The 26737-nt window shown below is 43.0% G+C and overlaps 1 protein-coding gene across 4 annotated transcripts in view; it reads left to right on the plus strand.

Moving 5' to 3' along the window:
- Window positions 1-2152: 2152 nt before the first annotated feature.
- The window catches only part of LOC144943680 (rho GTPase-activating protein 15-like), an 81314-nt gene continuing 56729 nt past the window's right edge, over window positions 2153-26737 (plus strand). For 2 of the 4 annotated variants that reach the window (XM_078871404.1, XM_078871414.1), the window contains exons 1-2: window positions 2153-2496; window positions 8889-9488. In XM_078871404.1, coding sequence (XP_078727530.1) covers window positions 9015-9488 — 474 coding nt within the window. In that variant the 5' untranslated portion in view covers window positions 2153-2496; window positions 8889-9014. Of the gene's footprint in view, window positions 2497-8888; window positions 9489-16283; window positions 16533-26737 lie in introns of those variants that run through there. The other 2 variants (XM_078871433.1, XM_078871423.1) reach the window with 2 other exon arrangements.

Here is a 26737-nt window from a genome sequence, read left to right on the forward strand (position 1 = left end):
TACAAAAAATTGCAGTCAGGAGGTTTTTATAGATACCTGTATGCGAATGCAAGAGCTCTGCTTCCCACATTGAGCTAATGTACCAGTGGATATTTTAACAACTGTCTTGGAACAATTGAGAAACAATCCTCTCTAATGTTTCATTGCTAAATGCTTTTATTTTCAAAAGAAGTTATCAATGCAGGTTTTTTAGTGTAATCGCCTAATAGGAATGTCTTTACTCCAGGTATTAGTTCGCACGTGCCAATCATTGCAATCGCTATTGTACTAAAATTGTACCAAAATCGATTATTGGTTCCTGATTTTCGAATTATGAAAATGGTTACTGATGTACGAGTTATTGTTTAACAACCACGATCAATTATAACTGTTACTCTACAGCTAGTTACATTGCAAGGTATTACTGTGTTCACAATAACCCCATAAACTCAATGGGATCTCACCTGGTTGAATAAAGAACATATGTCCCAAAGCCTAAAATGGCGCATGAGCATCAATTAATTGGGGGCACATGGTACACTCAGTATCCAATGTCACGGCTCCTGCAACTTCATGACCCACGTTTTTCTCATTTTGGTATTTTTTTTCCTAAACCAGTATTGTGACATGCATCGCCATCGCTAAGTGCAAATCACTCATATAAGCACAAGTATAATATTATTTGGTTCTTTCGGTAAAGTCACGTAGATAGAAAAAAAAGTTTTTTTAAACAAAATAATTAAATAATAAAAATTCCTAATTTGATTAAAACCAAAAACTCACGACGTTTCGATCGCAACACAAGCAGTTGTCATCAGGCGCCTGATTTTGTATTTTCTATCTATGTGACTTTACCGAAAGAACCAAAGAATATGAATTACTACAGTCACAAAAGTCTTAAATCAAAATCCACACGTATAATGTTAGTTAAAAGGATACTATACATACATTCATTGGTTAATGTGCACACATCTGACCCATCAGCAAAATCCAAACAATACATTTAATGGAATATAAAATGCTCGGTAGAAAGGTGCTCAAAACTGTGAAGGCCTCATGAATACACTGTTGGATGAAGGCATCCACGTGTCTTGTCACTTGTGGGGGTTATTTGACCATCTATGCCTCTTATGTATCATGTCCACAGTGGTGGACTGCTATGATTTGTGGACATTTCAGCCTAAATTCACATTCGACCAAAACCATGTTTGGTTATTATTTAAGTTATGGATGCAAGAGGGGCACAGTATATTTCAGGGCAGTGGTGGGGAGTTGCAGGACAGGTCGAAATACCACTCGCCACTGATGTAGTAATAGCCATTGGCAGCATTGGGACTCTTTTATAATGTCAGTGTGCTAACCGCCGTGCCACTACTCCTCAGAATATTTCATAATCACAATATTAATACTGGAGGAATCTGATGACGTACGAAGCTCTTTTTCACAGATGTCCAGTCGGGATCAGTGCTCACCACAAATAGCCAGGATTATTCCAACAACAAATCCATCCTCCAAAATATACCTTTACATTTTGAGGATGTTTCAAAACTAAATTCCATCAACGAGAGCTCCGGGCTCCGGCGGTTCCAGCGTTCAAACGGCAATTGTCGCACACATCAATGACTGCGACTCGCAAAGACTGTTGGTTGTGTTGTTGCCCGGGTCAAACACGGAGCGCAATGGAACCCGGCTGCTGCTTCGCTTGCTCGTGGGAGGAGAGCTTCGGGGGGAAGGTGGGTGGGGTGGGGGTGCCGGGAATGGAGGGGGTGCGGGGAATGAAGGGGGAGGGGTGCGGGGGATGGAGGGGGGTGCAGGGGATGAAGGGGGAGGGGTACGTAGGAAGGAGATGGTTGGAGTGGGGGTGCGGGGGATGAAGGGGGAGGGGTGCGGGGATGGAGGGGGGTGCGGGGGATGGAGGGGGAGGGGTGAGGGGATGGAGGGGGAGGGGTGCGGGGATGGAGGGGGGTGCGGGGGATGAAGGGGGAGGGGTGCGGGGATGGAGGGGGAGGGGTGAGGGGATGGAGGGGTGCGGCACTCCTCATCCTCCTCCTCGGTGACTTCAACGCGCACGGCGTGGTGACGTAACAAGGGAGGCACTGACCAATGAGCGAGGGGAAAAACACACACGGGCAAATCCACACACACACAGGCGCGCGAAATAAATAATAAAGATAAGAATGTCACGGCGGCTCCTGACTCAGAAGCTCGCTCTCCCCTCTGCCACTCGCGGCAGGGTCCCTCTGTGATAATATTACCCAACACGGCGCGATGGTGATGGTGGTGTAGCGTTGCGTGCGTGCGGCGTGGTCGCGTGTGATGATAGCGATGCTGGCGAAGGTGACGATGGTGCTGGTGTGATCATGGTGATGGGTGGAGGAGGAGGAGCAGCATCAGCAGCATCAGCAGCTCCGTGGCGTGTCCCCCACGGGGGCCGGGTTTAACTCGGCAGACGGAGAGGGAGCGACCACGTCTCGACGCGTCCTGCTGTTTCGACGATCCAGATCGGGGTACCGCGGGGTGAGTTGAGTGTCCGGAATACAAAGCGGGTTCCCGTGTGCTCCTCCTGTGTGTGTGTTGATGTGGTGAGAATGAATGATGCTCCGCGAGAGTTGTGCGTCTTCTCCATCATAACTCATCCCTCCCCGGTCCGCAAATCTGCGCTGTTGTTACTCCATCTGGACAGTTTTTTGGGGTTTTTTTTTGCCGTATTGATTTTTTTTCTTCTGTAACTGTTTGCCAGTCCGTTTCTGGCTACAGCAGCTTCCCGTTTCGTCCCCTTGGCTTGCCTTGTTTGTTTTCGTTCCTTTCCACCAGCCAGCCTAGATCTCCATCTGTAACCTAAACCCTAACCCCTAACCCATACGGAGAGGAAGCCCTCTTAATGATCTGTGGGAGAGGAGGGTTAGGGGTGTCCCCCGGGGTTGGGAGATTGCTAGAACGTGAAATGGAAAGGGTGCTCGGCCAGGGAAGGTAATCGTGGTTAAATTTCGATTTAAAGCTTTCGTGCCTGTAGGGATTCATATTCTTGGTTCTTTTTCACACCTGATGATGATTGCTTGTGTTGCAATCGAAACGTCGTGAGAATTGTATTGTTTTATCATTTCCCTTCTACGTGACTTTAGCGAAAGAACCCAGAGTAATCGTGGTTGTTTGTCGAAAGCCAATCCGTGCCCCGCTCGCTTTCGGCATCCCCGGCCGAGGTTGCCTAATTGCAAGGCATGGGTCGCATTGCTGTTTCACTGGGTGGCCTGGGTTTTTTTTGCTCCCACCTGCCAATTGGTGTTTGTGCTTCGTGGAGTCTTTAAAAAAAAGAAATTCGTCGGTAACAAACCCCCCCAAAAAAGTATATAATTGCCAACGTTTCGTTCGATGGCCCTTCTTAACAGCACGTAGAGTGAGAGGGCCATAGAGAGAGAGAGGTAGTGGCGTGTCAGCGACGCCCTCCCTGCGTTGTCCATGTGTGTGTTGGTTGCGGGGAGCGGTAATGTAGTTGTTAGCGCGTTGCACTACGAACCCGACCACCCGAGTTCGATTCCCCCCCGTTCACGGCCACCAACACAAGCGACGATGGTCTGAACTGGTCCTGGCCCCTCCCCGAGGTCAATTCGAACTCAAATGAGTACCTGGTGCGGTGTGTAAACATTGCGACTGGGTGACATTTGATCCAATAGACTTAAGGGGGACAATTGTCTTTGTCCGTTATGTCTTTATGTGCCCGTGGGGACATTTGCATACCCCCACGTGTGCAGCCTTTTAAATGTGTAATATGTGTGTGCTTGGTTAAATGTCTATACGGCATTTTCACTTTGTATTCGTATATGTATGTGGCCTTTTTAAATGTATGTACGTGTACTCTGTTCGTTTACTTGGACTTTTTTTTAAGTGCATATCCGCGTGTTAAATGTGTATGTGTACGTTTCGTAGAAGTACGCATTGGTATGCGAGGTAGGCTCTGTGAAGTGTGCTGCGTGGCTGCGTACAGGGGAGAGGCTGTGGATGTTTTGTGGACGTACGCACCGATTGTGTTGTGTAGGTTAGCGCAATGGTATGTGCGAGTGTGTAGCGTGAGTTGTGGATGCATCGTGCTGTGTGATGGGTCTCTGTTGTGTTTACGTGGAATGACGATGTGTGTACGAATGCGTTGTCGGTAGACGGTGTGTTTTTAATGCAAAAGCGGGTAGTTTTACGCATTTTAGATGTCGTCTATATTAGAATTACATGCGATAACCCATTGATGCGACAGGATCCTGCCTAACACCCACTTCACTGCAGATGGTGTTGGCTTAAGCATCAGCTGGACATTCCTTTGAGAAATTCGCTGGGAATCGAACCAAAACAAACTAGATCAGTGACAGGTTCTTCATAACAGTCTGCCGATAAACCACACGTGTGTGGTTGCATCTCAAATGAGTACATCGTGCAGTATGCTTTATTGTGTACGTGCATTCCGTCTAAAATGCGCACTTTGTTTTATGTTGTACACGCATCTGTGCTGTATTTTAAATGTCTGTGTGTGCGTGCTTTGTTAAATGTCTATACCGTATGTACACGTTGCCTTTTTTTAAAGGCGCGTGTGGCTTGCCATTTAAATGTGTGCTTGTGTACTTTGTCTCATGTTACTTCGCCTTGTGTCAGCTACTCGCATTCTACAAACGCTAGAAATTGGACGTACTCTTTCTTTTATGTAATTGAATGACAATGATAAGGCCATTTATTTACCTAGGAAGGCCAGTTTTTTTTATTTATTCAGGATGGTCCTAACATTGGGATGTTTGTCCATTTCCACTCATGATTGTTTGTGGCTCCATGTGGGAGGAAATCAGAGTATCCTGGGAAAACCCACGTATGCAAGAGGATAATGTCCAACACTCTGCCATGAGATACTGTATTGAAGGGCCTGCTGGTATATTGCCATATTCTTGGTCACCATACAGCCCTAATTTACATTACCTGATATTTCAAAGCAGGCTGAACAACGCTTAGCTCTCACAAGATAAAAACAAAATAACATTAGGTGTTTTATCTATTTTTAATAGTTGTATGCGATTGGTGGGGTGTGTGCCTATATTTGTCTTCTTGAAACAAACATGTACGGAATATTGTGCTTGTGATAAAAAAAAATACATTGTGTGGGGTTACATGTGCACTTCGTCTGTGCACGAGTGTGCACAGGAAACGGCCCTCTAAACATGCCTACATTGGGCCATTGTTTATCTCCTTCATTTGGGCCATTGTTTATCTCCTTCATTTGGGCCAATGCTGTCGAGCATTGGACCAAATGAAGCAGGCCTAATGAGAGTGCAGCAGTGGTGCTTGTGGTGCGTGTGTGTGCGCGTTCGTGTGTATGTATGTGAGTGTATACAATGCTTCGCAGCAGAAGGCAACGTCCTCAAAGTGCTTCTTGCCTCCTGGGGGCTCTCAACAGTGAAATTTAACGGCAGTGGGTGGTGGAGACACAAGGGGGAGGGATGAGGGGGGGGTACTCCTCTGGGGATTGCAATGCACGAAGCAGCATATTTGGCAGCAATAAACCCACTGTCTTCAGCAAGTGCAGAATTCACATCTGCAAAAGGGCTGCTGCAAATTCACCGCATGTCAACATGAAATGTCTCCTTCGGCTTGAGGAGAATCCACACCTGCAACACTCTGGACGCTTGCGACGACGAGGGTGAAGAACAACATCTCCATTTACGAATTCCTTTCTGGTTGCTCGAACGTGCCCGAGATGTACCTGCTGGCGCTGCATGCCGACAGCGTGATACATCTTGACACGGCCAACCCCAATAGTTGTGTTTTAAGGCTGCACCCACAATCGGGCACCCCCCACGCCCTGTTTCTTGCCCTTCCCGCCACCCACAACGCATCACGACTCCACCACGAGCAGCAAGCAAAGCAAGCAGAAGTCTGGCACAGGTGCCCCAGGCTAACTCAGCACCTCCTCCTCCTACAGTGCCTGCATCAAGTTGTATATAATATCAGAGTGTGTTTTTTGTTTGCATTCTGACCACAAGTATTGTGCTTAATGCAGACATGATTCCTCGTAAAAGGTTTCAGTTTGGTGTTTTAACATCTTAACACCTGTTTTGTTGCCAGAAAAAAGGGGGAAACCCTATTCTCATATTTTGGTACTGGCAAAGGAGGTCCCATGATGCATCAAGTTGCTCAACACGCAGAGCAGCGGTGTGCTTGGAGTGCACTCTACAGGGTTAGACTGGACTCCAGTGTGTGTGTGGCCACGTGCATTGTGACGTCGTTATTAGGTCTGTTTTACCAAAAGATCAGTAACCCCGCAGAGGCAGCGTGCAATCACATTTGCACCGAGTAATTCCCAAAGCTGTTGTCAGCAGCTGAGATTTTGTAGAGACCCCACTCTAATACGCGTGCACCTTTGTGTTTTTGTTTGTTGCATGAGCCCTGTCAACATGGCTTTTATTCTGAGGTGCCAGGCAGTGCTTGCTTAATTAAGCTAATCGCACCGTGTAGTTGAGCCGATATTTACATCTACTTTAAATACATTTTTTTGGGATTTATTCGTAGTAAACAAAAAGGCTAGGATTCTGCAAATGTGTAACAAATGTTTTCTTTAAGTGCGTTGAGGGATTAATGAAAACAATTGCATTATTTCGGCTGAACATCATTGAGCTAAGCAAACAGAGCCGAATTTTAGAACCCTTATGAGAATTTCCAGGGATTAATTACATGAGTATTTGGAAGAATGTTACTTAGAAGAATCTTCTTGTAGAAGCGTGGGGTATACACCACATTCTTTTGATGTTTTTTTTCTGCAACATAACTGGTAGAACCGGTTGGTTGCATAAGTTAAAACGCAATACCTGACCTCTGTTTGCAAGTTACTCCTCTAAAATGTGTTTGTTTTGTTGTCAGAATTGCACGTAACTGCACAACTGTACTGTATTTAATTCCGGTAGTTGGCGCAAATAGTTGTTGCATTTATTGAATAGCGTGAAAGCATGGCATAGTCAAACCTTTCAGTTCACGAAGACCTGTAAATACAGTACTGTTATACGTTTCAACATTTTAAGGTTGGAATACTTGCATGGGCAAGCTCCGGCATGCTTCTCAAGCAGGTGTGTTCGCCAAACCTCCACATGCGTTTTTAAAGCTGTGTTATTTCAAATGATTAAAATTACGAGTCAATCCCTCCTCGAACGAGCAGTGGGGCAATATTTATCTTCATTGGCGTCCAGAGGTGGAAAATACACATGCCCATGGAAGGAGGGCTATCCTGGTACTCAAGTGGTGATAATTGAATCACCCTCATGAGGGACGATGGGTTGAGTTGACCCCACTCCCTGATACAATAACAAGTAGACTTGATGACGCAAAAAAACATTCCTCTTTTTTGCATGCCACAACTGGTCGCGGAAATATAAATTACAAGAGTAATTTTGAAAAGGGTGGAGGAGTAAGCAAGAGGAATCATAATATTGTGCAACCAAATCCAATTAATGACATGTGTTTATTACTGTATTGCTTTCTGATTACGGTCATGTAATTACATTAGCCGTGGTTGGATTTGTGAGTTTTATTTGAGATGTATTTGGCTTGGTGGATCAGTTGTCATTTCACTGATTAATACAGTTATCTTGCCATTTGCTGAGGACATGTAAAGGGTGACTGGCAACCATTGGATATGAAGAACTTTGAGCTTTAGCTCTACGCCTCCGAGTTCTTGATCGAACATTGCGTCCGATCCCAGAAATATGTCCGCATTATAAATCGTGTTTGTTATAATTATTATTATGATTGTCTGAGCTTTAGTCTGTAAATAAGCACGACGATCTCCAGCAGTGCCTGGCTGTGCCAGCAACTAATTTTGACATCCATGACATTTTGGACAAACAATTACTGTAATAAATAATTACGTTTTACACGTTTTTTTGTGTGGATGTTTGCTCATTCTATTGTAGTCACGTATACACGCTGCATAAATTATAAATGTATTTTTCAGCAATGCCATCTGGTGCTGTCACTGAATAAGGCCCCCCTGACCTGAGGGTACACATTGATCTTGTTGTGAATTCATTGTCAGAGCTTTTCCTAACGGATAGTAAAGCGTCTTCATTTGAGGGCAATTTTAGCACACGATGGCAGTGGAAGCAATTGTATTAAACATTTGCATATGTCACTGCAGTTTTGTTGATTCCAGGTTTGCAGTCAACGCAACGTTAAATGTGCGTTGCTTTGTGCTTCTCGTTTTAGACATAAATGTTCTCACAATTGTGTGTTATTGCATACATGGAAAGCATTTATCCATTTCTCCGCTCGAGAAAAATAATAATCTTACCATAATGTTAATTTCATTTCTGAATGTGCCAAATTTGTTTCATTATATTCCACTGCCCCAAGCATAGTGTTTTTGCAATGTGATTAAACGACACAAATGCATCGTTTTTTGTACAGTTTCATATATGAATGCAGAAAAAAAATCAATTTGCAATTTTCCAACGATTGTTGTGTGAGATGCGAGTCATTTTACAGTGCTGTTCTGGGTGAACACACTGCATTTTCCATAGTGACATCTGTGAACCCAAAGGCCACTTGGGAAGCCTGCCAGCCTTCAGTATATGTGGACAGTTGTGCTTTTGTTCACTGGACCATACCGTTTGGGGTTACATGTGTGCAAACCATGGTGGAAAAGTCATAAAAAAAATAATTGCATAATAACCAGTAATGATCCAGTAACATTACTGCCAAATTGCAAGGCAATTTTACATATTATTGTTTCATTTGAGTTGTATTTTTGTGTTTTGTTCTGTGCATGCCTGTAATCTTTTTTTAAAGTGATATTGACTGATAACAAATGGAATAATTATTCCATATTTGCAGTCCAGTGACTACAACGTATTCATTTTCACCAATTATGTGGGTTTTTTTCCTTTTTGCAGATTGAAATATTTAACTGCGATCTATGGACACTTCTATTTGAGAGACAGCAAGTGGACTGGTTGGTTATAATATAAAAAAATGAACATTTAAGGTAACGAGAATAAAAGTGCATATTATCAGACACCATGTCAGGGGTGCAATCTGCAAGCGGCATCCCAAGCGCACCACACCCAAAGGTCCGAGCCCTCTATGGCTACGAGTATATTAGCTCGGATGGAAGAGTCATCAAGATGACCGAGGGTGAAGAGTTTTTTCTTCTCAAAAAGGCCAATGAGGACTGGTGGCAAGTGAAACGGCCCACGGAGAGCAAGCCCATATACGTACCAGCGACATACGTAGAGGAGAAGCCCATAGAGCAGTCGCCTGTGCTCAAGACGTTTGGCAAGATGGCGTCATTCAATGGTGGTGGCTCAGGCCTGCGCAATGGAAGCACAGACCAGCCAACGTCGCCCAAGAGCAAGATCGTTGCAACAATTTCACTGCCTCTCAACCCCTATGAGGGCTTTAGGGGCTCCGTCTTGATGCAGGATGACTCGGAATATGCCGAAATTACCTTCAAGGAGGAGGAGACGACACACCTGTCCACAGGATCCTCACAGGTGAGCGCATCACTACAAGTCGTCGTCATCGTCAACGTTTTATACTGGATTTGTGTTCCTTACAAACAATTCACTCACTTAAGCACTTCACGTCAACAAGTTTATGGTTCATCTATTATGCTTGTTATAGATCAGGCAGGCATTGTTACGCGAGTGAGACACCTATCATGCATGGATATAAGGTGGTCAATAGATGGCAGTATAGAAAGTAGATTGCTGGCCTATTTACATATTTGGTATTTCATGGGGCCGCCTTTGCCAGTACCAAAATATGAGAAAAGGTTTTCCCCTTTTTTCTGGCAACAAAATAGGTGTTGAGATGTTGAAACACCAAACTGAAACCTTTTACAAGGAATCATGTCTGCATTAACCACAATACTTGTGGTCAGAATGCAAACAAAAAAACACCCATAATATATGCATTGTCTTTGAAACTGATTGGTCCACACCAGAGAGAGCTTTCTTTTGTGCCTCGTCGCAAACGGTGTTAGACCAGAGGACGCCAAAAGTCGTATGTTTTTTTGTTTGCATTCTGACCACAAGTATTGTGGTTAATGCAGACATGATTCCTTGTTAAATATTTAACTTTGGTGTTTTCACATCTTAACGCCTGTTTTGTTGCCAGAAAAAAGGGGAAAACCTCTTCTCATATTTGATATTTCTCTTTTTAATATTTGTGATTTTCAACTTGGGCCTCCAGATTCCCCCCACAGATAGAATAACAAGGAAGGAGCTAAACATCTCAGGGAAACCTTTCTGAAGAAGATTTTTTGGCTTGGATCTGGTAGCAAAAAGTTACGAAACTAAAGCACAGGAAAATATTCTCATGCGTTTTATAATTCTACCGCTCGTGGTGTAATGCATTCAGGAATATCGATGTGTTTGAAGTAGAGTATTGTGTTTTCATTTCCAGACCATAATATTGCGTTTTTAGTCGGGGGGGGGGGGGGGTAATCTGACCAGGTGGCTCAAGGGTAGAGCGAGCAGCTTACGCTGTGAAGGTGGCTAATTCAAATTGTGGTTGGGGGTTGACTCGGCCAATTATCCCTATGGGGTCACTTTATGGGCAAGTTTACATTGGTTGTCCTATGGATAGACTTGCCCCTGACATAGGTATGAGGAGTTTTTACCACTGGCTCAAGGCTGTAAACAGGAGATGAGCCATCATCTCAATGCGAATTTGAACTGAAAATCACTTTCAACTCTTTTTGACTACTGTTTTAGGAATTGTACATAATTGAAGATGACAAGGGCATTGGCTCTTTGAGTCAAACACATGCTTTACTGCTATCAGGGTAAAACACGATTAAACATTTATTTCAGGGAGCCTTTTGAAGGGATAATTGCTATGAGCTGAGAGCTGTTTGGTTGCTGAATGTCTGTAACCGGCTTTTGTAAAAAAAATATGCAATTAAACATGTGAACAGTGCTATCAGGAATATATGTAATTATCTGATAGCATAACATTTTGCTGTATAAATCACATTCTATGTTTAATAATTAACACGTAGCTCAATGATTTCACCACTATGGTTACTTGCAGACATGCAATACATTGAGGAATAGACTGATTTAAGGCCTAGATCCTCTGACGAAGCTTCGAATTTATCACCGCTACTCTTTATATCAGCAGTTCTTAAATCGTGGGATCGCCTCCACAAAAGCCTTTCAAGGGGGAAGAGCAGGCTCTGTGGCAAGGATGCCATACAGGAGAATTTAGAGAAAACACACTCATACCGCAGCATTAAACAACTGCCTTACAAATAGCACGTTGACTAGAGATGTGGATCTCTCTTTGTATTATGGCCCTCATAATGGGGCAGCACCGGGAGCAGTGGTCTTGACTGGGCGGAGGCGACCATACCAAAAATGTTTTGCACCGCAATTATGTGACCAGAAATATAAATGTACTGTTTTATAATAGGCATTTTTTCTGCCAAAGCAGGCTAAAATAACCTGACATTAATTATTCATTTACTGAAACAGTGTAAATTTGTCTCACTTAACACATGGAAATACAAATACCGCAGTATACAGTCAATTTTGTCGAGTTATTACGTGAAGAAAAACATGCACGCCTCAGAAGATGCAAAATAGATGCTTTCCTGAGCTAGCGCCGCTGATATGTATAAAGGCAATTCAATTGTTTATCATGGTAATTTTATTCAGTCCTTGTATTGTTGAATGAAAATAACTTGCGTAAGCATAACTCTGCAAATCAGCATTTTAGCTAAAAAAAAATTCAGAATCTTCGTTTTACTAAAAGCAAAAGGCAACTATGCGATATTCTGAACTATGGATGGACCATCATATTGGATCATAATGAGAAATGTTACCTTCTCTTAGCTATCTGGTCTGTCTGTTCTGGACGTTGGCTTAACATTGCCACAGATATAAAGTATTAGAATGGAACAATCGCTGCATTAGATTATGATTTATATTAAACATACAAACTCGTATTTCTGTAATGTATTATACAATCGTAGAACGTTAAACAACTGTACAATATACATTGAGCGGCTGCAGGTCACACATACAATAATATGAAATCATATTAAACATTGAAAACAAATGTCTGTGTTAATATGGTAATTAAAATCTAAGTGAAAAATAAACAATAATAAACAGCCAATACAGAGTAGAACATTTTTACTACCTTTTCCTGACTTGTAGAACACAGAAACTCAGATGTTTTAGACTTATAAGGGACTTTAAACTTGCAACTACAACCCACGATTTAATAATTTGGCACAATTTGGATCATGAGTCAATTTAGAAATGATTTGTGTCGGTTTGACTTGTCTAATAATTCTCCTTTTTGCTTCCTTCTGCTTCTTTTCAGTTGCCTAAATGTATAATTTATATGTAACCAGTAGGGAATAAAACGAATACATTCTCACAAACTGGATTCTATGTATGCACAATCTCTGGATTTGATTAGAGTGAATGCTTTGATCCAAGCCGACTGCACAGTTCACCAGTCGATTGGCAGGTTGTGTGTGATGAGGAAAAATGTGGCTACTGTACTCCCAGTTCTTCCAAAACATCTGACCAGCATGCAAAAGTGAGCCAAAATCCCCTATAGAGGGTTTATAGAGCTGCCTCCAGTGGAGACCCTTCTATCAGGAGTGGTATGAACAAGACATTACAATATTGCATGTTTACCTTTAACTGCAGTCTCCTCCAGTAGCTTTCATTATGCAGTGTGTTGAAGGTTTACATTACTATGTATTAGGTAATGATTAATATGTTTTAAAATACATTTATACTGTGCTTTAGATATGTTTTTATCAGGAGATTACTAGTTTTAATTTGCAGAACTTTTAATGGTTTCATAATGTGATCAACTTTTAGAATAGAAATGCAATTGCAATACTGAACTCTGCCAAGTCAGATCGACTCACCGATTCTGATAAATTTAATCGGCATTCTTTGAAGTGTCATTTTTAAAAATATGATTTGGGTCACGTGATCATATATATAAAATAAACACCAAACCACACACCCTATTCTAAACCAATGCTCTTGATAAACATGTCCCATTTAAATTCATGAGTCACTGGCAGGCAATTACCATAATTGTATGCAGTGTGAAGGTAAAACAAAACAACCTTGCAGCATAAAATGTTTGATATTTTCTCAAAAGTTCTCCTAAAACGCAGTAATTGCGTTGATGAAGAACACCGAGTTATGGAAAAATCACGTTATAATAAAGAATATATAATATTGGGTAAAACACAGTCCGCACGAACACGTGAGATGATGCGTATGCAGGCTGAACCAAGACGTGGGTAGCATCTAGAAGCATCCAGCAGCATCTCGCCTTGTGTGATGCGAGGTCGAGGCAGCCGTACAACTGCTTATTTCTACTCTTACGACGTAGCTCTGTTCACTCGGTGGCGTTATATTCAATTCGCATCCGCGTTGTAAAAAAGGTGTTCCCTAATACGTTCATCGTGTTATATCCAATTCGCATCATGAAAACGCGCGTTGTAGGAGGACTTTACTTGGAATTGTACCTTAGCATGCAAACTGTTTCATTGTTAATGTGACCCAGCTATTTATAATATTGTCCTCTGGTACAAAAATACTGACTAGGTCAGATGACCACACATTTTGGGAGTGCCCTTTGCATGGGAGGTGGCTGGGGTGGCTCAAAGATCAGAGCGTTGAGCCTCCCAGAGTGAACCACCCGAGATCCTAGGTTCAAATTAGCGTTTGAGACACCGTGATATAACCGGGTTCTCTCGCGTAGCGAGTTAATGATAGTCTTAGCCTGTTCACCAACGACTGCATGCCATAAAAAACCTATTTAAATAATGGTTTCGTTGTCGCATGACAAACAATCTCACAGCAGAGTGTGTGGAAATTGGCAACCCCCCCTCCCGTGTAAATTATATACGGCTCCTTGCAGGATGTTTCAGTTGTCCAATGAAACATCCTTTTTGCAGCACTTTTCTAACACACGGATGATGCATTGCACTCCGAGATATCTGAATGGATGTTTTAGCCATGACAATGCACTGATAGCGCAATTGGTATAAAGTGGGGCAGGACATTATAAAAAAAATTGCCCTTTGTGAAATTGTCATCCTGCATTGGGGTTTTTGGGGCTATTTCACTGAATGCTGTGAACAATCTCTGCCACATGCGAAGTCTGCTGTGCTGTTGTATTTATTTAGGCCACGATTTAGATATTGTGAATGTGCACTGCATACAGATATTTCATTTACATGCTTAGCTTTGCATATGAAACATTTATATGTGTACGTCAACTCGTATGCACCTGTTTGGTAACCATTTCTATAAGCTTACTTATCGAAATAACATTGTTTTATTGCCACGTATTTTTCACCTTGTAGTGCATGCATATCCTTGTGCAGTGCTATGACAAACGCATGTTGTTATTCTTTAGTAGCGGAAGATAGGTGGCTAACGGGGCAGCGTTGGACACTAAAACATCCCTGCTGTACAAATCGTAGGACGTTCCAGAGATAACTACAGTACAAGCACGTCCCTGACTTAATAAAAGCCGCTTCAAGGTTATGCAGTGAAAGCACTGTTTTAAAATAATATGGAATTCTATCGTCTTTACAAGGGGCTGGCTGGGTCCCTCTAGCAGCAGTTGAGGCTGTATTTCGAACTTGCCTCCTTTCAGTCTGCAGAGTGTAGCAGGCCCAGCATGTAAGGCAGGCTATTGAAAGGAATTTGCTGGAGCAGCATCGGGTGTTTGGGTAATGAGGTGGTGTTTGATGTCACCCATACGAAGGTGGCTGGCGTTGGCTTTGGCTTTGTATTATTGTTCTATACAACTGAGGTGCACTGCTTTTAAACATTTGAAACGGAAGAAGAGACGGAGTTTGAATCTGGGCAGTGGCCTGGTGATTCTCAAGTGTTGCGAGTTGATGGAGTTGATGGTCTCAGCCCGGTCACAGATGAATGCAGAACATAATACAACACTGTACTTTGTTTTGGTTTGGCTCATAATTTTGGCACATTCCAGCACTAACCCGTGTGGTTTGTCATGTTATCACCATACGGTGCTTCACAGTGTATAAATCCATAACTTGGTGTTGGATATGAGAGGCTTATTGGAGTGACTTAGTTGTTCCATGAATATCATCTTCTTCACCCCCCTCCCTTCACCAATCAATGTGGTGAAGTATGGTCAATCAACCTCATAACTGACGCAGCATGTGGAGGCCTTAATCCAGCAGTGGATTCACAGTGTGCCGTGAATTATGTTTTACTTATTCACACTCAATGAAGGCTTTTGGTGTGTCAACCATCAGTTTTGGCTGCAAGTACGGGAACTGTACATTGTATTTACGTCCATTATAATTCCATCAGTAATGCACTGTATTGTAGAAAAGTATGTGGTTGGTTCTGCCATCTGATGTGAAGTCGAAAGTACAAACAATTCTGCGTGGAATTGGATCAAGACGTTCTAAATAACCATAATTAGAAACGGCATTTAGGGAAAGGAATCGACAAATGTAATGTGGCTCACTCAACATTTTCTGCATTTAGTGTTTTTAGAAGGCAACGGTGGTTTGTGTTTGTTGGCTATATTCTGAACTATCTTTAACTGGCTATTATTTAGCATCGGCACGCAACCAACCGTGCTAACCGGTTTCCCCCTCCACATTTAGAATGAACATCACGTGTTTAAGAGTATTTGGCTGCTATACATCTCCTTCGTTGAGCTATCGTTCGTGGCCAGGTCGCTTCTAAAAACAGTGGACCTTAACTGATAATATAAAAAGTTGATTTAGTTTAAGCTAGTCCTGAGCCATTCCTGCCTATCGCCCAGGTAGTTGCCACCCTTTTGCCCCGCCCGTGTTACTGTCCAACATTTGGCTAATGTGGAGGAGTCTATTTATATTTCCCCACCTTTAAAAAAAAATGTCTTGGTTGATGCGAGTACCTCCTGAATGGTTTTCAGTGTTTAGATAACAACAACACACAAAAACCCCACCCGCATTTGAATTCCGTTGCAAAAACGCCAACACTCTTATCAGCTTACACCACAAACAATTACCGCGTCTGTAAAATCACCGACCACTAAGTCGGTCGCAGTAAAGTAACCACCCAAGCAAACGTGAACGAGACACTTGAGCACGAGAACCCCCCCCACCACCACCACACACACGCAGGACCCTTGGTGTGAGGTCAGCCTTGCGAGCAGAGTCCAGTCACCCACGCGGCATGGAACGGGTTTGGCAGGTAAATAACCCCAGGTTGGCATTGTCACTGTACCCCGAACCGCGTGTTGTCGTGGCGGAAGAAGCGATTCTTTAACACGCGGCGCGATGTTTCGCACGGCAGTGTCTCACCCACGCGGGGGGTGATTTAAACCGTGAGTGACAACACGTGGAGTCCACTTTAAACACGGCGCGCTGTCGTTACGCGAGGTGAGTGATGAGATGGTTGAAATCCCCCCCCCTCCACCTCCTCGTGTTGTTGTCGAGTTCGTCCGGCAGAGCATTTCACGTCGTGAAGAGCCCGGTCACCGCACGTTTCGAGTCAACATCAACAACAACTGTGAGTGGCGGTGATGTCACCAAGGCGCTTGTGCCAGGCTCTGTGCAATTTGAGGTCACGTTCAAGTGTGGAAGGCTTGCCGCTGGCAGGAGGTCACTGGACAGGCACAGGGGCTTATGGGTTGGCTTGATGTGCAAGGCTAGGTGCAGGAGGTCATGGGACAGACCTAGGTGCCATGGGCTGGACCGCCTGAGATGACTGGCAGATGCGCCACCTTCGCTCTGCGCTCTGAATCCGGCGACCTGAGTTCAATTCCCACCCATGGCTGACATCGGTGGCAAGTGAGCCAGCGCGTTAAAGTGTTGGCAAGCAACCATCACATTGTGCGGATGCCTTCATTCAGCAGTGGATCGATGAACGACTGTAGACGACTCGTGAAACACTTCATATATCAAGGGCAGTAAATGCGGTGAACACTTGTGCGATGTACGGCCGAGCATTTTAATAGCGTTATTCTTGTGAGTGTGAAATAACAATACAAAAAATGTGTGTCTCCGAGAATGTGTTCTTTACTATCACACTCTTGCCATGTCCCTATTTAATCAAAACACAGCTTACTTGCACTTATACCGAACTTTTTCTAGCGCCTCCTGCTCCCGTTATATTTACACATTTTTGTTAATTTGCGTGTGATCTTCAGATACCTCCTTTTGTTATTTGTGCAATATTCCCCAAGGACCCGGTCTAGTCGTTCCCTGTAATATTTCTGATGATTTTAGTTTTGCCTCCCCCTGCTGCGCTTACGCAGCACCATGGATCTCTCTTTGCAAAATATCCGGCTTATCGGGATCATCCGTGTCACAACGAAATAAACTTTGCGTGCATTGCATTAGAACACGCTGATATGTTACCACCTTGAGAGCACATGTCAGCTTGCATTGACACTGGTCCTCGACGATTCTAACTGTTGGGTTTGGGGACGGAAAGTCATCGTCGGTGTCATCCAAACGAGTGAACGCCGTTGCGTTTTTGTTTTCAACTTGGGCATTTTTGGTTCTAAAAGCACGGCTTGGTATGTTCAACATTTTCACAAAGCAGTGCACAATAAATTTGTCAAATCAAAGTAAAACGTGAAGGTCTCCGTGCTCAAACAGGCATGGGGGGGGGGGCTGTGCTCGTGTGTTGGTGCCCTTGCGCTAAGTACTGGAATGGAAATTCCACATTCCTGTGGTTGACTCTCCATGAAACCACCAAAGTTGACTTACAATGAAATGGTACTTATTGCATTAACTCGTGGACGAATGATGGTCTCTTTCATCCATGACCACGATTTGGGCTTCTGAATGCGAGTTGAGCTCTCTGCATCCAAACTATGCTGTGGCGATATATTGTCGACCAATGTCACGTTGCATCGTAAAAAGTTGTACAAGTTAACATACCTTTTTTGTGTTTTTTTTTATAGAACGTTGCCACGTGTAAAATGTCCTCTGCATTGTTGGAGAACGCGTATGGCGTCTTGCACTGCATTTTGTCCGTGTGTTCGGTGTTTTTTGGGCACCTAGCAAGATGCCATGCACATACTTGTACAGTTCATGCTATGGGTGGAAGCTGTTACCTGTACAGTCTTCTTCCATATGGCTGATGTAGATGCAGTGTAACAACTACAATTTCACATTCAGGTGGTCAAGCCAGATAACCGCGTCAGGAGCAGCGAAGTGGTATCGCTGTAATGTCTCCTTCTTATTTGTGGATTAGGCATTGCGTCATTATATGTTGTACGGTCTGTTCTGGATGACCACAGTCGCATATTGGAGAGTTTAAAGTTTCCATTTGTGCATCAGGTATGCGAATCTACTGCCACGGTTTGTGCAGTGGATGCTGTTCAGGGGGTGGACCATGAGCTTTGTGGAAGATCAAAACCAGGCATCTCCTGCATTGGCTATTTCACGAGGTGTTTGTGAGTTATTTTCAACTACGTTCACCAGGTAAAGGGCACTGTGAAACACATGGTGATGTGTGCACATGTGGTTATAATGCGAGTCCCAGGCTTGTTTAGTGTGGAAGTGTACAGTGCTTGGTGGTAATGAGCCCAACGTTGTTGAACCCGCTCGCACCGTACGCAACAGTTTGATGGTGGTGGTCTCTATTGTCTGGGTGCTCGGGTCCATGCATAGCCATCTTAGTTGCTCCCTGAGAGTGTTAGGCAGCTGCTCATTGTGAGCCAACACCGGCGTACACTTCCTGTTTTTGTTGTACTGTATTCATGCCCCCCCTTTGTTCATGAGATGTTGATTATAACAGTTGTTTGTCTCGGGCTGGAAAATGCCCAGTGGTATGAGAAAACAACAGACCTTCAGAATGGCAATCATTGTAAGGAAATGTATACTGTCAAGAGCGTTTTTTTTGTCTAGAATGTTGAATGTGGATATGTTGAAACGACTGCGCCCGTTATGTTTTAGATGAGAGATTTGGTGGCCTCTTAGCTTTGGGCTCGACATGATGTTGGTGATTTATACAACGTACCGTGGTGTGCATATAACCGAATTCATATTCAGTACTACAGTGCAGTAGTTGCCAAGATGGTTCTGTTTGGGGAAAAAAAGCTGTTATTGCGGCTGTACACGGTTGGGATGGAACGATTGAATTGTCACGATTTTTGGTAGCGATTTGATTCAACTATACGTGATAACTTTTATATGCGCAAGTATTAGGAAGCTGCTTCACAATTCATTATGGGTAAAAATGTGGACAACCGCGTATAATAGGAAGAAATAGGGTCGCGAATAATAGGAGTTTGTGCGGATCCTGCAGCTGTGTTGGATAATAGTCACGGGTCATAGGTCAGCGGATAACAGGAATGTTGGATATAGTTTTATTAACATTGCATGTGTAATGGCCCTCTGATTGGCTGGAGGAGGGTTATACAATCCCATTCCATACAACATATTAAGTGTTTTTTTTAAAACAACCCAACCACGTGATTGCATGCCTCCATCGTTTATCATTAGCGTTGGCATGCATCAATGAATCAATGTATAATTACAGCCTGAATATATTACTTGGGATCTCACCACCATGTTAATTCCACTGCTTATTCCAATACTGTACTGTGCTAAATAATGAAGGGCAGCACTGCAAGTGTAACGTCGCTACCTAAGAAGAGCAGTTTTCTGCAACAAGGTTGCACTTGTTCGCGAGCTCTTAAGTACGCGCCGCGTTATAAGTGCCCCTTTATACGGTGTTCTTTAGGCTCGTTACATTCTTTTATGGGTCACAACACGCCGTTTGTGGCGGCTTCGGTTTATGCTGTCTTTTTATTCCTTGAACGTCTGGGCTTCACAGGGACGAATTTGAGAAAAAAAAGAATTGTGGATTTTGACGGAGCTGCACTGCGAGACTTGGGGAGCTACGGGGCAGACCTAAAGAGCATTCAGTCAGGCTACGGTCATGGTTAAGGCAGGCCAGGATGCTAATAAATCCACCACAGTGAAGCCCTTGATGATCAGATTTCACACACAAGTGCTGCTCGTTGAGGGAGCCGGAAGCTTGACGTTGTTATAATTGGGGCGCTGGTAAACACAGCCTGAAGCACAGGCTGATCACATTTTACTCTGGCAATTGTCAGGTAGTAAACCCAACGGAGACAAAAGTACCGTACTGTATTTAACATTGCACAGAGCTTGTTTACCATGCAGTAGCAGTTCCTTCCACTGAAGGCCATTTATAACCAGACCACTATATATTACTTGGGGTCTCACCACCATGTTAATTCCACTGCTTATTTCAATACTGTACTGTGCTAAATAATGAAGGGCAGCACTGCAAGTGTAACGTCGCTACCTAAGAAGAGCATATTAACGACTCGGTTGCCTAATTTAGTTTGTGCCTGCTAAATCCAATGCATTGGTTCCCAACGATGTCCTTGTTGTGTACCGATTACCAGACCTAACCGTGGTGTGAAATAAGTTCAACATACATACGGGATTGCAAATAATTATAATCATAAAAAATACACAAATATCACTCACTACGTGCTCATAACATTTTGAATTAATTTACAATTTAATAGTTTTTCTTCCCAGAGTCATTTGGCATCACATGAACCAGAGGGTGAGGTTCACTAGATGTTGAAGGCTGGAGAGATTTTCTCACGGGCTTGAAGGATTTTTTTGTGTATTTGTAATATAAATGCTAAAATAAATGTGATAAACGAGAGGCAGAGGGCACGAGCAGAATACGTGAAAGCCCGAGGCATCCACATTGCACGAGGTTTTTGCCGAATTCCAAACAGTGGATAAGTATATTGACTTAGAATTGCGAGTGCGCACACGATGCACCACTGCTTAGTAACACCGCATCATCACATCCCAATTGACCAACCTCCGTTTCTGTGAATTGTCTCGCGTACCCCAGAGAGAGACCCCCCCCCCGACCAGAGATTGGGGCCGTCCATATATGATGTCACGCACCTAGGGGGGGGGTTCAGACATTTGTGACGATGTGTGACGATGGGGGGAGGGGGGGTTGAGAATTGTGACGTCACATCATAATGCGCAACTTTAAACAAATATAGACAACACGTTCTACTTCATTAAATATACTTTTTAATAAATGTTTTCTCCTACAACATCAGAGTGCAGTGCCACATTAAATACGCACTACAATGACAATAGTTTATAGCGATTTGAAGCATGTTAAAAACATTTGGGGGGGGGCAGACCTTTGTGACGTCATATTTGAGGGGGGGGGGTCTGACTTTTTGTGACGCCGTGTGACGAAGGGGGGGGGGGGGTCAAAAATCGTCCAAAATCGCTTGACGTCATTTATGGACGGCCCCATACGCGTACCACACGGGTTGGTTATAACTGGTCTAACATGTAAAGTTTCGGAACACGAGCTGTATTGTGTTTGCGTGAGAATGCCATCCAATATTCACAAATGTCACGACGAACACAATTGCATGTTAATCAAACATTTGAGTTATTTGTGTTCGCCTTCCCTCCCTCCCTCCCCTGGAGCCGGAGGTGCGACACTCGTGTCTTGATGATTATATAACTCATTGATTTACACAAACAAAAATACAAGCACTGTATGCCCTCTGTGAGCTTTGTCAACCGAACTATGCTTTAGGATAGGAAAGACTGACGCATGTGGGTGTGTAGCACATCCGGTCATCTGCTCCCCAGAACTTTTGTTCTTTTCCTTTGACTTGAGGGGACGTGTTTGATCGGTGCGCATAAAATATAACCCCTTAACTCTTTTGGCTGCAGTATAGCACTAGTTTCCTCTCATTGACGTTTACACTTTACGGCATGTTGTCTTGCAGCCACATTCCACCGAGTCTTACAGGGATGAGATCATGAAAAGTAGTTGCTGTGTGAAGAACTATATTGTGTGGTTTGCATTGGCTTTACGATTGGCAAATATATTGCGTAACAATTACGACGTGCATTTAAACAGTAACGTGACACAATAGTCCACAAATGTTTATGCTTCATGGAGTTGTTGTACCCTGGGATATGTTCCCACTGTGAATGTATTTGCCTGAAGATGCATCGATTCACATTATCGTAGTTTGCGAGATCTAATTTTCTAAAAAATACGCCGTGGTCTGGTTTTTTTTGGAAAATTTCACATCGGTAAAATCTGTGAGCGTTTTGGTTGCTTCCAATGCGAGCATGTACAGTACTTTCGTTGATCTGAATACATGTATCTTGATGACAACTTTGAAAGGACATGCATCCAATCAGTTTGCCTTCTACCCAGTAACAAAAAAAAGACGGACCAACGTTTGCATGTTTACATACTGGTTTGTTTTTTAAAAACATACTTTTTATATATTTGGTGTTTATTTTTCAAATTACCACACTTTGTTTGGACGTCACTGAAAAGTGCACATCAGCCATGTGTAGCGCTTTTATGCAATTGCATTAATTATGTATAGTTTGAAGGAAGCGCTCGTAAAACGAGTGGGAATGATTCGCAATCAGTGGCTAAGTGAGCGGCTAAGTCCATCATGTTGATGGATGATGAACAGAATTGACTGAGAATACACTGGAGATAATTCGGAAGAGCCCCGCTGTTTGGACAAAAAAAGCCTCAATAAAACTCGCCACACTGACGTGCAGTTGCAAGGGTTTGTGTGCAATGGTTTATATCAGCACGCTGGCCATTCTGTTTTACACCTGTGCACGCAACTGCACAGTTAAATGTACAAATGGCACACGCACATGTTTGTAAATGCATTATTGTATTCACACCGGGGCTTGCGAAATAGATGTGCGAAATAGTTCACGCACACTGGCGAGCGCTCTGACTGCATGCAATGAAACTAAACTTTACGCGACCGAAATATATTTACCCACAAACACACCTAAAAAAAACCTAAAACGATGTAAACGTCTGTACACACCTACACACGTATACCGTACTTGCATTAGCACATTAAGTATGTTGTAATAAATAATGTGGAGGGGGGAAAAATATATTAGTAAATAAACACGTACGTATGTATTTGTGCTCCGTGATTTTATTTTCATGTGCAGCATTGGTGTTTTGTCAACAATTAAATAATTGTACTGCATTTCCCAGTTTAGCTCGTGGCAAAGCTGGGGAACAGCTCTGACGTGCTCATCCATCATGTAAACACTCCTTGCACAGCCACATGTCACATTGGACAATAACTTCATAGCAAATACCTAGGAACCACAAATCTAAAGGTATTCCTCCATTGAACCTCATTTTATTCAACAATAGTTTGAATTTATAAAAGCGTCAACGAAACCGTAGTTGCTTTACAAAAGTGAGATGCTACATTATTGTATTAGCACGGTTAATAATAGCACGGTTGGCTACGTGCGGTGCGAAAGAAGTTCAACGTACACGCATGTGAGGAAATAAAGCGGGATGGAGGCAGGCTCGGGGCATGGCAGAGAGGAGAGATGGCAACACTGCATCACGGCCCTGGACAAAGCAAACGGGGCACAGTCTTGGTGACAAGCCCAGGGAAAGCCGGGGCAGCCAGAACGACACCAACAAGTCTCAGGGCGTTCTCGAAAGGGCTGGGGGCCTCCACCAATGTATCTCAGAGAAGTCTTTCGAGGGCCAGCTGGGCCAGACGTCATCACTAATGGGTCCCAGGGCAGTCTGGGCATTAATGGAGGTGCCACCTTCAGTGTAATGCTCCATCTGTCTTAAAATGGTGCACAAGTTTGGGATGAACTAAATTACGCGCGACTCTTAATGTATCAAATTTATTTTTTATGAAGTTCTTGTGGAGATGATGCTTACACCTTATTATCCGCTGTCCAGGATTTCAGGGCCGCTAAAGCCACCTGGCTTTAGCGGTTGTTGTGTAAAACTATTTAAATATTTTAATGAATTGCAATGTCTAACTACAGTACTATATAAAATGCAAGACCACATTTAATGACACATTTATACATGTCCTGCATTGTAATGAATCACAACAGAACAGCACTATAAATAACAATAAAATGCTATTCTGATAATACGGTAAACATGCTCATATTGCCTAAATGGAGGCACCTTAACAAATAGCACTCGACAGAGTGGATGAAACAAACAGGCTTCTGTGTATGATACATTTTGGTTGTCTATACTGGATGCATGTGCAAAAGCTCTTGGCATTCTGAAATTGATTGTGCAGATTGATTGCCTGCTTGTTGGCTGCACCCTGTCTTTTTGGTAAGAGCTTATGATTAACACTGGGCAATGTCAAACGGAGGTTATAGGAGGAGCAACCTTTTGATAGTTCAAACAGGTAAATGTAAGAGCATTTGCAGTAATGGTTGATGGATTCGTCATATTTCCATAGTTGCACATATGGAGCCCATTCGGAGCAGGTGCATCCTCTACTAATGTGGTTTCACATCCGTCATTCTACGCGAACAAGGTTAACAAACAGTGGCCAGCGCACTGTGACCTGCACATGGCTCTGGCATACCAATGAGATGAAGCTGCATGCAAAATCATGCAGTGTGTGTGTAGCCCAAAGCCTAATCCTTAATACCATGGTGGTCTCCTTGCACAGTGTTGCCCGATCACTCGTCAAGACCCATTTAGTCACATGTGTTCTGCTTTTGTGTGACAATCCAAAAGCTCTTTAATATTTTACAATTCATATTCAAATATTAACCTTTTATTTCCAGTGTAAGATGCTGATGTTTATGGTTACATATTTATTCGGGGGAGGTTATATTAACCTGATAACCTCCTAGATGCCTCCCGCCAAAACCCAGTTTGTTTTATTTATTCAGTTTGTTCAGGTCGCCTTCAACAATTGTTATGGATGGTGCACATTCACCAATCCGTAATTTTAAAGTAGACCATTAATATCATTAACCATTGATATCATTAGGGTGCATTGAGCAATGTATGTTTGTTTGATGGTGTGTTTGATCGTGTTCAAATGCTGGTGTTTCATAGATGGAATTTGTAAAATGTTTATGCAGTGTGTGTGATGTGACCTTGGCATCGGCCCACACAGCTACATGCCTGCCATACGCCAGAACTGTGGGTACTTTTCTGTGCATTTCACACAAATAACAAGGGGCCAAGCAGTATGTCTTGGGATGTTTTTCCTGCTATTCTTTGGATCTTCAAAAATGTGCTTTTAGATCGTCAATAATTTGTATGGCTCTCGGTCTTCAAGCAGCATGCCCAACACAACACCAGGCTGCCCAGCTCTATCTTCATATTCTTAGGTTTTTTCGGTAAAGTCACGTAGGTAAAAAATTACAATTAATGAAAGTAAAATTAAATAAAAATAAAAATATAAATAAAAATCACGACGTTTCGGAGGCAACACAAGCTTCCGTCTTCAGGTGAAACCGTCACAGCACGCTTGCTGTATCAAGTACTTTAATTAATTTTAATTTTTTACCTACGTGACTTTACCGAAAAAACCTAAGAATATGCCCAGCTCTATCTTCTAATGGGCTGCACTTAACCGGATCTGCACAAACCACAGAAGATGTTAATACCTAATGCACAAGTGGAAATCCAAAGAAATCTCCTGTGTGCAACTGCGGCTACAAATTCGAGACCTTGGACCATATAATTTCTCACTGTAAAAATATATATGCATGTGATATGGTGGTGGGTGTGTGTGTAGGCGAGTGAGTGGGTGTATCTGCATTTCACTAACTCAGACAAAGCTATCAAATGGAAAAATCACTTACAACTGAATGTATATCAGTGGCCTTACAAGAGTAAATTGAAAGAAGACCCGTACATGCTCTCTCACTAACTTTCTTGCACCCTCTCTCTCACTAGCTTGCCTTCCCGCACGTGCTTTTATCCTCGCTCTTCCGCACGTTCCCTTCTCTCTGCTGGTGGCCAGCTTGCTTGCTCTCCTCCATTAGGCCATGAGCCAAGGAGACCAGATATTTCATTTGTCGGTGCCGTCTTATGTGGTATAACAGTAGGCGTTCCAATGTTTGTTATTCTGGTTAACATCGGTGAATTATATGATAATCATTTAACATAGTGGCGTTATCAAACAGTTTGTTCTCATTGAACTAAACAATTTATATTTTACCAGGTAAGGCCCACTGAGATATCTAGCCGTTTTTCATTATCAACCTGGCCACATGATTGCTCAACGAAGTGGCTTATGTGGATATTTATTGCAGCCAAATACTCTAATCGTATGTTTCTAAATGTGGAGGATCCGAAAAAATTCACGCGACCACAGGGAGAACATGCAAACGCCAAATATAGATGTAACAGGGTCAGGATAGAACCCACGACCTCCTGAATACCAGGCGAGGTAGTCAACATCTCGCCACCACAGCTCTCGTAAATAAATACATTACATGACTTAAAGTTTTGTTACTTTTAAGAGTGGTACCGGTTTCTCCACTGACTTATGGACTATGTTTGTCTGCTCCATCTCTTATGTTCATGCCACTCACTCCCTCGCAAGCACTCGCTTGCTGTGATGCATACACAATAACTCCCCCACATGCATGCTCCTTGCTCACTCTGGCATATCTGCTTGCTTTCCTGCTGATACTGCTTTTCTGATGGTCTTGAAAATGGTAATGGTGAGAAAGAAAATATTAGTGGATTTTCGTATTGAATAATGATTACTTTGGTAGATACAATCTTGATGGGGATGCATGGAATGATGATGGATGAACATGGTGGAAATATACAATGTTGATATCTGACCAGAAAGAACAGGAAAGCCTTCATTCATTTTGCATAGTCAGCGAAGGACCATTGCGCCAAACGTGTGA

The sequence above is a fragment of the Lampetra fluviatilis genome, chromosome 2 (assembly GCF_964198595.1).
Source record: "Lampetra fluviatilis chromosome 2, kcLamFluv1.1, whole genome shotgun sequence".
NCBI lineage: Eukaryota > Metazoa > Chordata > Hyperoartia > Petromyzontiformes > Petromyzontidae > Lampetra > Lampetra fluviatilis.